Raw genomic sequence first — 13041 nt, 5'->3', positions numbered from 1 at the left:
CTTTCAGACACATCATTGCATTACCTGCTTGCTGTGTTCTTGGTACTTTATTTAAATTATTTATCCTTAATCAAATTCAATCCGAAAGCAACCCATTAACTCATGAGCTTCTGGTTTTCAGAGGTTTAGTGTCCAACTCAAAATAAAGCAGTTTTAATATACGAGTATCTCTTATTACTTTTTAAAAGCTAATTCAGTTTTAGCAGGTATTTGGATACGACCATTAGTTATGACACAATCAATTGGTGTAATATTTCCTCATGCATAACTTTCAAATAAATGAGTAGGGGCTTATTTTATTTTCGATAGCAAGATTTATCTTCCGTCCATTTAACACAATTGGTAAATGCAAAATTTAGAACAATTATGAAGCAATACATTCCTGTTTTCAAAAACAGAATGCAAAACGCTTTAGAACTAACTAATCAGTTGATGAATGGAAGACGCTTTTGCTTATCTTCTAAAACGATTAAACAGAACAGAGCAACATGGAAAAGGAAGTTTCACAATAGAAAAGAAAACTTACAAAATTAAGAATATCAGTTGAAAACCTCTGACAAATCTGCATTCTATATAGATCATGGCATCTAAGAGATGCAACTAATTCATGTACAAATGTATAAGTCTGTGAGTTTGGTGACGTGAGTTTGACTCGATCTTGACTAATCGATGACGGCCGACTGATCGCTTATGTACATGTATATATAGTAACTCCTAAAACTGTACTTGTAAAACAGAATATCTGTCAAATGGCGTTTCGTTAGATGTTAATGAAGCAAAAAAAGAAAATATGATTCTTAACAATACATAATTGAAACCGCGATAAAAAGGCACAGTAAATCCTCATTACCAATATTTTCAATTTTATTATCCAAACGATAAACTACCTCCTTTTGGAAAAGTAAAATCACAGACATACTGAACTCCGTGGAAAATTCAAAACGGAAATTTCCTGATCAAATGACAAAAAGCTCAAAAACATCAAACGAATGAATAACAACTGTCATATTCCATATTCCATATTGATATTCAATGAAAAGGATTGTAAAATGAAAAATATTGTGTTCATTTTTTGTGATTTTTAGCACTTTTTGTATTTCTAAAAATATACATGTTCCACAAATCACGGATTAGGTACTCTTTGAATGAACACATTTTGTTGAACTATATAATCAAAAGTTTTTAACTATAAACATGTGCACAAACCTCATTTTCCAATTTTGCCAATAATGTATCAGACAAAACCCTCTTTCTATTGTCATAGAATCTTTTCCCTCTTTTCGGTACATTATAACTTTCCCCGTCCGATTCCTCATTGTTCGTATTAGCTGTGACTGCAAACATTCTACATGTTCCTAGTCTCTAAACGTACTTTTAAAACCTAGCCTCCAAACCAAATGCTCATTCAAGTCGGAATAAATAATTCATAACTCAGAAAAAATCATCCAGCGAAACTTAAATTAAACCAACTCGACAATATGTGCCATAGTATTTGTATATTCATTAGTTCGGTAAACAAAAAGGTAGATATATTGACAAATTTTAATTAGTTTCTTGTATCAAAAATGTATACAATTTCAATGGCGACCGCTTCACAATGCAGGTCGTTTTTAAATGTGAAATCGAATACCATCATCAATTTTCATACAAATATATATGTTGTATAATGTTTGATTGGCAAAAATATTCTTTTGACATGCGATGCAGAACAAGAATAAATTATTTATATGTTTTATAAAATCCAGAACTGTTATATGATGCACGAAATAACATAGGTTGCAGCATGATTATATTTTTAAAAAAAAAATGCTGTCTCAGTCAGCAAAAGCTATAGAGATCAAAGTCAAATATAGAGGAGTACAGAAAAGAAATTTAGAAACAGAAGAAAAAACAATCGAATACAGTTTTTTCTCGTTTTGCGTGTACAGATTTAAAAAGTTGGTACTTTTTATCGGTTATTTACTTAACAGTTTAAAACACCAGCAATTTAATTGCAATTGTCTAAATTTCACATTTTTGATCATTTTGAAGTACTATACATGTATTTCCGTTCACGACAAACACATAAACCTACAAGACTACCTTTGTTCAGAACACATATGAATTCCTCACGTCATTCGAGGGAGTGACATTGTTTAAATGACAACCAATTATTATTTTTGGGTTTACAGTCTATTCAATATACACTTTTCAGACATAATTCGGTTGTAAGAGAAACATCCAATAATGCTGCATTTCTTTTTTTGGGGATAGAGTAGAATAACCAAAAAACTCCAAGGAAAATAAAAACGAAAAGTCCTTTGAAAAACGGCAAAATCAAAAACAAAACACATCAAATGAACTGAAAACAACTGCCGTATTTTTGATTTGGTGCATGCATTCATTGTCAAACATGTTTCAATTATTATTAGACATATTAACTTCAACACATCAAATGAACTGAAAACAACTGCCGTATTTTTGATTTGGTGCAAGCATTCATTGTCAAACATGTTTCAATTATTATTAGACATATTAACTTCAACATGATAATTTTAGCTTTTACCTGATTTAAAATGCACGTATATACAGTGAAACCTGATTAAAGAGAGCATATGTGTTAGGCAAAACACTGTTTTATAAGACCATTACTGGATTCTTAAAACAGATTTCACTGTAAATGCGAACTAAAATTTAAAAAGAAATATCCTACCTTCTTTTCATCCATTCCTTCAAAAATGACAGAATTCCGTTTTGAACAATATTTGATCATTTTGTTAATTAGAAGAAATAAAATAAGAAAGAGAAACCACAAAACATAAAAAGATATGTCTAATATAATTTTTTCTCCATATATTAAATTCCCCAGAAATATTATTTATCACATTTAAGTCAGAACAAACCACAACCTACACTGAAAACATGATGTGTCTGTATTTGAACCTGACACCCAACGACAGTAGTTTTGAAGCCAGCTTCATATTTCAAATATACAACCATCGCGTTATCGTCATATTTCAAATATAAACTAACCGTCATGTAAGTATTGCATTGAGGGGAAGTCGTTTTCTTTGTGTTTGAAATTGAAGTTGTCTGGGGTTTAGTTCTATTTTACTTTTGTAGAATCATATCACAAAAGAGAGTCTTGTAATGTTGTATTATTCAATTTTTAAAAGTTCGAATAAATCTCTATTGAGAGGCTTTCTCATCTTGGAATCGGATAGCATTATTGGATACTCTAAGTCTATGCTGTTCTGAGATATGAAAGCTTTGTTAAGTGCTGTTCTTTTGTTATCTTAAGCTATGAACACTATGTTGAGCTAGTGCGAAATGTTTTTGTTGTCTAAATATATGAACGTTTTGTTGTGCAAGTGTTGTTGGTCTTTCCATTCTAAATACAAGACCACTATGTTTATTTAGTGCAACGTCTTTGCTGTATCAAGATATGAACTCTGTGCTGCTGCATAAAAAAATGAACTATGTGCTGGTGCATAAAAAATGACCTCTGTGTTAAGTGTGATGTACGTTTTTGCTGCCTTTATAAATGAAAGAGCCATTGAGTGAGTCCTGTATATCTTTGTTGTTAAGTTCACTCAAGAGATGTACCGAATTAAGTGTTGCATGCTGAAGTTGCTGGTTCATTATAGTATAGTACACTCTAAGAGTGTCACCGAAACGTTGCTTTAGTTGTTTGTTCATTAAAGTCATGTATATTACGTACACAGTGTGTCAGCTTAATAAAGTTTGACCTTATCAATTCCATCAGACAGTTAACCTTGTTACATCAATTATAATAGATGCAGAAATATGTATAACTGATTATATAATCATATAATGAATAGTACATTCACATCAAGTGTTTATTACTTTTTATCTGTTATGTAAATGTACGGAATACGTGCATATTAATCACGATACTGTAATGATAGTTATCAAAATCAAGGACGAACTTTTAGCTTCAAAGGGGGGTATTCTGAGCCTTTCTCATTTTTTATATCATGTATTTTTTCAATAGCTTTTGTCAGTTTGTTCAACTTCAGAATATAATTATAACCATCATCAATGGACGCGATTGCGGTACTTTGTGCTCCTTTATCTTGGGAGAGGGGTTTGTGAGAGTATTTAAAGGGTTTTGGCTGAATTTAGATTGATGTTTCACATGATGTTTCATGAAAAAGTTACTCGACTTTTTCTCTTATATATTCAAAGAGCGATTATTAGTGATATTTGAAAAAAATAACTTAAAAAACGAATGTCTTGTTATAGAAAATGTTAACTTTGTTTTTATAAATGAAGCATAAACAATATATTGAGTAAACTGAATTTAACTGAGAGGGTTTACACTGGGAACAGTATATCTAATACAATATATATGTTCCTGGTTTACAAGATAGATTTTAGAAAAGTTTAACGATGGTGAATTATTGAACTATTTAGAGATATAAAAAAAATGCTAAGATTTCAGTAACTGTAGGAACAAAACCTTTAGATGTTTAAATAAATATCTTGGATAGTTTCAGACAAACATTAAACTTTAAGGACAAAAGATTCATCAGGATAAATCAACCACTTATAATAAATATTTGATCAGTAGATCTGGTGATACATTTACATTTGTATATGATCGTATATAGCCCAATGCCTTGTAACTTATATAATCAAATCGGCATAGAAGTTGTTCATCAGTATGACAATAATCCATTGATTGGTGTTTTTTATTTGTTTGTTTATGGCCACTTGCATCACACTTTGTTATATCATGTATTTCTTGTCATAGACCTATATCCCGCATCTCTTAGTAATAAATTCGAGGGATTCAGCTTTTTTGTATGTGAAATGTTCTGCTGACTGTGCAGTTTTTTTTTTGCGTTTGTTTTTCTTGTTTACAGATATTGTTATGTAACTTTGTGATATAATATTGACAAACTACAGTAAAACTAGATGTTAAACGAAAGCACGATGAATGGATTAATCACTAACACCTGAATTGTTACAGTTAAAGTTGAGCACAAAATCAATTAGGATCAGAGGATTAGTCCATCGATTTCCATATCCTAATTAACATAAAGTTGATGAAGTATTTAGTTGCTGTTGGTCATGACCATCGCTTCATAAGGCTATAATGTAAATACCATGCTTACAAAATTCCAGTTTCCATTTATAAAATGTGTTTAATATTTCAAAATTGTTTCCAGAGGTGAACAACACATAGGAACATGTAGGAGGGGGTACATATGTACCGCTTATTTTTGTAATAGTTCCCACTTCCCTTCCATCTTTTCCCCTGATCTCATTTTGTACCTTTTTTTATCTCACATTCCCACTTTTGTTTTCCACTTTTAGTAAGTTTAAACTGAAACTCAGATTTTATTTTCTCTGCACGAGTAATACAAAGATCTAAAATTATTTCCATTTTAGTTCCGCCTCATCAATTTTACAATGCAAAAACTTGCAGAGATTGAACCCACACCCACCCCTTCATTGAATAGAGAATTCATAACAATGATTATTAAAATAAGACGGTGTGATATTATTGTTCATGAGACAACTCTCCACCAGAGACCAAGTGGCATGAAGTTAATAGCTATATGTCACCGTACGGCCTTCAACAATGAACAAAATCCATCCATAATGATGTAAATATAAAGTTCTTTGAATAGTTTGTTATAGCATGAATTGGTTGTAAGAATATGACAAAATGACGTGATATTGTCGTACAGAAAAACAAATTTAACTCTGTTTGTTGGGTTTATTGCTCTGATATTTTCAGAAGGGATTAATGACTATGTATAGAAGTTTCAACGAGAATTAAATACCGCATTTGACATTATCTGTACGTCAGAGACAAATATAATGAATGGTTTAAGATTTTGATGTTTTGTTCTTTTATTTTAAAGAAAATAAATTCGGTATTGAGGACAGTTATACACTGTTATTTCAAAATCATGACAAGCATCCATGATAGTCTAAATCTGCAGAATCTCCTTAGATGCATTATCATTATAAAAAAGATTCGTTTCGATACAACGCAGCATCGTCCAAATCAGAAACACTCAAAGAAACACCATCTGTCACTTTGACTCAATCGACATTGGTGATGAGTACCATTATATCATAAAATGTAGAACATTTCTGTTAGAAAGATTTATCATTGTACAACTTTACAGTACTTTTGGTTAAAGCGTATATATGTACAAATGTATGATCAACTATTCAGCTCGATCATCAACTATTTTGTATTAGAAAAATATGTAAATGTTATCAATGTTAAAAAAAATGAAAGTCAGTCCTCCCAGTTTATTTATTGTAATTTTCACAAATGCATGTACAAATTGGTTGATTAAAGTCCAGTGGCAAATATATCATGCCTCTTCAGAACGACATGTAATAATTGAACCTGATAGTTATGTTCCGATATGTTCTTTTTATGAGAAATAACGTCACTCATTCATAATTTTTTATCTTTTTAATTTTTCCAAAAGAAGAAATATGGATGTCTAGATTAATTATCGTTGATGTCAATCAAATTCGGAAATTTAATTAGTTTGTAGTAAGTGTGACGTTTTAATCAATTATGAGTGTCAACGCATTGCATCTCGAAGATAGCTACAATTCAATTATTATGTATAATAGAGTAAAGTCTCTTTAGACTATCGTCGTTATTGCGAAGTTTCTGTGCCAACGAATTAAATTGTTTTGGCACAGCAATATTATCTGATGGAGGCGAAATTCATTGTAATGCAACCCGTCATCTTTTTTTTTCAGCAAAATTTTTATTATGAAAAAGTTGATAAAAGGCAGTTTGAGGTACAAGTTAACACTCTATAGGTCAACATACCAACTTTTAACAATAAAAACTAATTGCCATCCTATAATTTAAGCGGCCCGAGCTGACAAAAGTTGTGAATCAATTATACGAAGGCTGGCTGACAAAAGTCTACAATCAACGCATCTTACCTGAAGACAACTACAGTAATAATCTCTTGTTGAAATATTCATCGAAATGCCGTGGCATTAATTTCTGCGCTAAGACAAGTGTATATGTTCAACTTTCTTACTGCTGTTCATTGCTAAAGGCTCTGGATGGGTGGTGCTTCATTTTTGTATGCTTCTGTCGTTTAGACTACTTTTAACTATTAGTATTAGGTTTGCCCATTATTCTCTACTTTTGAATATGAACGCTCAGTTATTCTCATTTCTTCATTTTTGGGGCCTATTTTTTCAATTCTGTATTGTTTAAGTCCTTTATTCTGTACTTTTTGCCTATTATACTGTTCTCTATTTTGTAAATCCCATACAGACCCTCTTATATTGTCGTGGATAAATAAAATATACGTCTCTTTCATTTCTACTGACGCCTTATAAGAGATACAGTTTAGTTTTAATCTAGAACCCCCTCCCCCCTTCCCCCCAAAAAAATGACCACGGCATTGATTGCGTTAAAAATTCACAATTATGTGATTACATTTCTACAAATCGTGATGAAACGAATCAAATACATATATACAAATTCCCATGCTAGTTCTGTTTTACACAAATAAATCCAGAATTAATCGTTATCAAAACCAATAGTCTTACAAACAGATTGTTAATGACTTACAATCAATCATCTGTCCATACAAATCTGCCCTGGTTTCTTATAATAAACCACATGATATATTGTATAAACATTTCGTGCAAAATATGAGCCATCTCGCTTCATTAACTAATCATAGCTAAAATACAGAATCTTCATAATTACTTTTCAGCTTCAGAAGAAAAATCTTTTATAAAATTAAACCGTTTTAAATCATGAGAGATTTTTGAAAGTTCCAGGAACAAATTCCGTCATATTTGTTAAATCAATATTTATATTTTTCACATTTTTCAAGTTGCTTAGAAATCCTGCACATAGCTTAATTACAGAACATTCAGTCCTATTTTTCAGATTCAGAAGATTTTTTCTCATAAAATTGAACCGTTCTAAACCATTCTAGATTTTGTAATGATCAGTTTCAGGAACTGAAATTCCGTCATATTTATTAAATCAATATTTATATTTTACTTTTTCAAGTTACTTACACTTTTTAAGTGGCTTGCTTGGAGAATGAAATAAGATTTTTCAACTTTTAATCTCCTGTTGTAACAAACGTACTCAAATGTCCGGCCTTAAAATACGGAAAGCCGGAGTGGTCTGTCCTTAACTTCGTAAGATTCCCCACTCAATCTGTTGAAATATATCCAGGAAAAATAATGAGTTTTTTTTTCTATTTAGACCTTTCAAGTTTTTGTTATTTTATATATCATAGATTTAACATGATATTATGTGCGTAACTACATAAATCAAATTTTGTCAATTTTGTCTGTCTTCCTTATCTATTTTTAAGTTCCTTTATTTTTAAAACTCACAAACATTCCATGTATTTGACTACTAGTACTCTCGAACTTTATATTTTGACCTTGGCAGTATGTTACTTGTTGACGTTTATTCGAAAAACACACTTGAAGACATAAGGATACAATCAAACCTGTATAGATAATGGTCATCATTGGGACAAGAGAAAAATGACATTACAAGAGAGGTGACAAGATATTGAGGTTCAAAACGCAAATAGGTTGATCACTACAGTGGGAGACAAAGAATTGATTTGCCAAGACAAGTTTCGATGTACAGAGATGACCTTTATAGCAGGTTTGACTGTATATTACTAAGCAACTATGACGAAAATATTTTATTATTTGTATATTATACATGCCATGTAAACAAACACAGATGTAAATATGCACGAACTGAAAAGAATCAGTTGTTGTTAATAATTACAGACAAGTTTTGAAGCTCCCAAGAGAAAAATATTAGACTAAAACGTAGAGAACTGTTACATAAGGGTTCTTAAAGGGTCTTAAAGGGTTCTTAAAGTTTCTTAAGTTTATTAATCCTTCCATCGTTTTCTACTTAATCTTTATCACTTTTGACATGTGTTGATAAATATCTTCAGCATTGTTTTTGACACACAATTTTAGTCTTTGACAAAAGTACTAACAATTTAACATAATAAAGCTATAGAATATAACAGTTATAGGTACTGAATATCCATGTAATATTTGTCACTGGACGTTAAGTAAAGAGTCCACTATATACTACAAAAACGTTATGTAGAAAACGTTGAAGAAGTACATAATTAAGGTACGTGAACGAATGATTATCAGCTATCAAATTGTATATGTATACTAGTCAAGTTGGTGAAGTTAAATTTAGTTATTTGATATGAATACTTCATTAAAAACTTTAAAATCCTTAAATGAAATAAATAAAGACATGAACCCCTCCCCCCATCTTCCCCTCCTTTCCTCAAAACTCCCCCTCCCCTTCAATAAACCCCTCTTCCTTCTACAAACCCACTCCTTACCTGTTCGCCATCAGGTGATTCGACTTTTGATTTCTTTTCCATTTCATAAATCCCCAAACTATCTTACTGTCTATACATTGTCCTCAACTACTATCCAGCTTAAATTATTGGCTATAAAATCAATCTCGATGAAAAATCATCGCATTAATCCGGAATAAATCATTGTGTAATCCGGCATAGGTTTTGTGTTATTTTTTTCACTTATTATTATTTTCTGTACACTGAATAATCTTACAAAATTGCTAATTAATTGATGAGGTTAACTAATTCCAGCGAATTACGATATCATGCACACGTGCGTCGGTGGAATAGTTATAGCAAATTGATTATTACAGCGTAGATAGACTATCAGTAGAACTAGTGATAGTATGTGTAGCACAGTCCCGAGCCGAGTTTATCTAGTTTGTCGCTGCAAAATTACTTCTACAGATACGTGTGTGTAATATATGTGATGTGCTCCAAATTCCTCTGTTGAGAGAAGCGGCTAAGAATACGCAATTTAAACCAGAAAAGACATAAAAAAAAATCTATCATCGCTAATGAGTAGCTACAAAGCTTAGGCTAATAGTTTAGCATTAAAAAGAATTAAAATGTATTTTCGTTGGATAAAGCTAAACAATATCTATTTTTGCCATGATTTACGTAAATTGTAATATTTACGTTCTGGATTAAATTGAAGAAAAATGGGATTTGTTCATGGAACTTATATGTCAGAAGGATAATCTTGAGTAACCAAACTAACTGTTCTGAGAAATGCGAGCGATTTTGGTATAAATCTTTAGAAATCCAATGTATACTATATAGATAAAAGAACATTCGTTTCCATATTTATGCAAAATTTATATTTACTCATTTGTTTGCAACTGATATTTATTTTCAAGTTGAATGTACAGATTTGAGGGGGAATTCCCCGGGGTGGTCATTTCCCAAATTCCGCCTTTTTGTATTCTTTTTCCAATTTCCCTTTTATTATGCCCAGATCCAACTTTTTTATCCCAGAGCCTCAGTTTTTTAAACTCTTCCTCCAAAATACTGCCCTTCTCCCCTATAAATCACATTTCCAAAAAAACAACAAAAAAACGCTTCATTCCCTCACATTTTCTTTCTCAAGCTAATGAGACGTTTTTCCAATCTTTGTTTTTTTTTCAAAAATGTTTTACAAATACAAATTTTGTACCCTCTTTGATAACTTCAGTAAACATCTTCACTGGCTATGATCGATTATTGTAGCTAGTTGCATTAAAAAAAATGATAAATACTTTTAACTCTTTATCCAAATTAAGTATGCGTTGTACGAAAAGTAATCATGGTAATAGTGCCCTCTACACGTGCTACGTTTGAAGAAAATACGTTGGAATCAATCAAAAGGTTTATATTTACTGCTGGTATATGACTGAATATGAAAATGCTTCTACAAATAAATGTAGGATATCTTCCATTTTACACGTCAGACCATCAGACCATGGACATTTTGTTTTAAAAAAATACATGAAAGGGCTTGATTTTTCTGATTGTTATTTTTTTTTATAATCAATTAACTTCTATTTGTCAGTAGATATAAATCAAGGTACTGGACCTTATCAAAATTAACATGCATGCATTTCGTCATATATGGTCCTATATAAATATAACATCAGCCACCAGCATTTAACTAAGACCTTAATTGCAAGAATTGTGGATATTCATTAACATCTATATAAACATATATACCTTGCTTCACTATTCATAAAAAAAAGGTTGCGTTAAAAAAAAAATGCCTGCAGAACCATTTTACCTTAATAAATTTAAATTTGTCGTCAGATGGACACATATATTGTTACATAATTGAGATATAAGACGTTGCTAAGCAACAATGTCCTAATTTGATATGGTTAAAAGACAGATTTAGACGAATTTGACAGGATATCGATTGGCCTGTAGTTGTAGCGGCATTTTCATTCAGTAGCATCGATCAATATTAATACAGAAATATACACTCAGTATAAAAATACCCTATAAATAATATTGTAACAATCTGAAGAAAATTCGATAAATCGGGGTGCACTAACACTAGACGGAGGGGAAAGGTGTGTTGTATCATACACAAATGCACGATGTTGAAAAATATAATCTATTTATAAGAGCGTATGGAAACAAAAAAGAGACCTGTTGTGTTAAATAAGTCACATGAATTATCTCGCTTTCAAATGTCTGTTATTCTTGTACGTGAATGTGCGCTGTTTAGAACAAGTACACGATGTTGGAAAACATTTAATCTTTATTTTAAGTTACGAAAAAAGAGACCAGCCGAGTTCTTACAATTGTATCTTGTTTCCAGAAGTGAATATTGACTAATTATTTTCCAAATGCTCTTACATGCACACACACATATATATAATTATTGCTTTGTTCTGTTTGAATTTACTGCATCGAAGCTTTGACATTTATCACTGAAAATTGAAATTACAAGTTTTGGCAAACCATTTACTTTTGCTTCGATTCTTTCGTTAATTCTGTCAACACTGGTATGATATGTAATTATGCTCAGATAATAATGGGGGTAACACCCAATTTTCAATTAGGAATAATTGATAAAAACCCACTAATGTAAAGTACAACACATCCAGTTTTAAACATTTTATGATCGTGTATATATTAAGTAGTACACGTATTATTTTCTAAAAGACATTTGTTAACTGACGAATCAGTCGACGTAAGAAATTTAAAAACAATAGTTAGTTTTATTTCCACTCACAATAAACTGCTTAGGACAGATTCATGCGTCCGAGGGAGTCCACTATGTGGACAATACCAACTGCCGTTCGCTCATTACAGAAGCCAATAAAATGCTAGTAACCTCACCAATCCAGTCGTTCCCTATCGCTCATTATAGAAAGCAATACCTTCCCCGAACAATGTAGTCATATTTCGTCCTGTACTGCTCATCACAGAAGCCAATAAACTAACCGAACATACAATTCAGTCGCTATATTCCACTCACTATCGCTCATTACAAAAGCCAATAATCCAACCCAAACCTGAATGATTTAGTCTTTATATCACGTCCTCTCATGATTGCTCATTACAGAAGCCAAAAACCTAACTATACAAACTAGTCGTTATATTCCGCCATCTACCGCTCACTACAGAAGCGAATAACCAAACTGAACATGCAATTCAGACGCTATATTATTCTCACTACCGCTCATTACAGAAGAAATAACTAAAACCGAACAATCCAGTCATTATATTCCACCTTCCATCGCTCATTACAGACTGAAGCGAATAATCTACCCCCCCCCCCCCCCAAAAAAAAAAAAAAAAAGAAACCAGTCGCTACAATCACACCTTTTGAAACGATAGTTATATTATATCATAGAAAACAAAAACCAGACACCACAAAAATTTTGCAGATTGTAATCCTGATTTTACTTTTTTAAAGGTCGATCTTAAATGACCGAGTACAAGGATCAAAAAGGTACCAAAAATCCTATAGTTAATGTACACAATTCATTGCACATTTATAAACTAATGAAGGCGGAGATAATTTCGTCTAGTGTAACAAATAAAGTTTTCAAACCGAGATAAATCAGGCTTTTTGAAATTTCAAGCAATCATTTTGAACCTCTAACTGAAACTGATCCCTGAGCCATTACAATGTCAATATTATGGCTTCTACTCTACATTATAAAGTAAA

The 13041-nt window shown here is 31.6% G+C and overlaps 1 protein-coding gene across 23 annotated transcripts in view; it reads right to left on the bottom strand.

Moving 5' to 3' along the window:
* LOC143058804 (dipeptidyl peptidase 4-like) overlaps nucleotides 1-13041 on the bottom strand; it is a 219021-nt gene that overhangs the window by 36259 nt on the left and 169721 nt on the right. For 5 of the 23 annotated variants that reach the window (XM_076232247.1, XM_076232248.1, XM_076232250.1 and 2 more), the window contains exon 1: nucleotides 1207-1359. The exons of 15 other annotated variants lie outside the window; for them this stretch is intronic. In XM_076232247.1, the coding sequence (XP_076088362.1) occupies nucleotides 1207-1344 (138 nt within the window). In that variant the 5' untranslated portion in view covers nucleotides 1345-1359. Of the gene's footprint in view, nucleotides 1-1206; nucleotides 1360-2692; nucleotides 2723-9365; nucleotides 9685-13041 lie in introns of those variants that run through there. 3 more of the 23 variants (XM_076232264.1, XM_076232267.1, XM_076232261.1) reach the window with 3 other exon arrangements.

The sequence above is a fragment of the Mytilus galloprovincialis genome, chromosome 14, assembly GCF_965363235.1.
Source record: "Mytilus galloprovincialis chromosome 14, xbMytGall1.hap1.1, whole genome shotgun sequence".
NCBI classification, from domain to species: Eukaryota; Metazoa; Mollusca; class Bivalvia; order Mytilida; family Mytilidae; genus Mytilus; species Mytilus galloprovincialis.
Note: the sequence above shows the minus strand (reverse complement) of the source record. Positions and strands in the feature narration are given on the sequence as shown.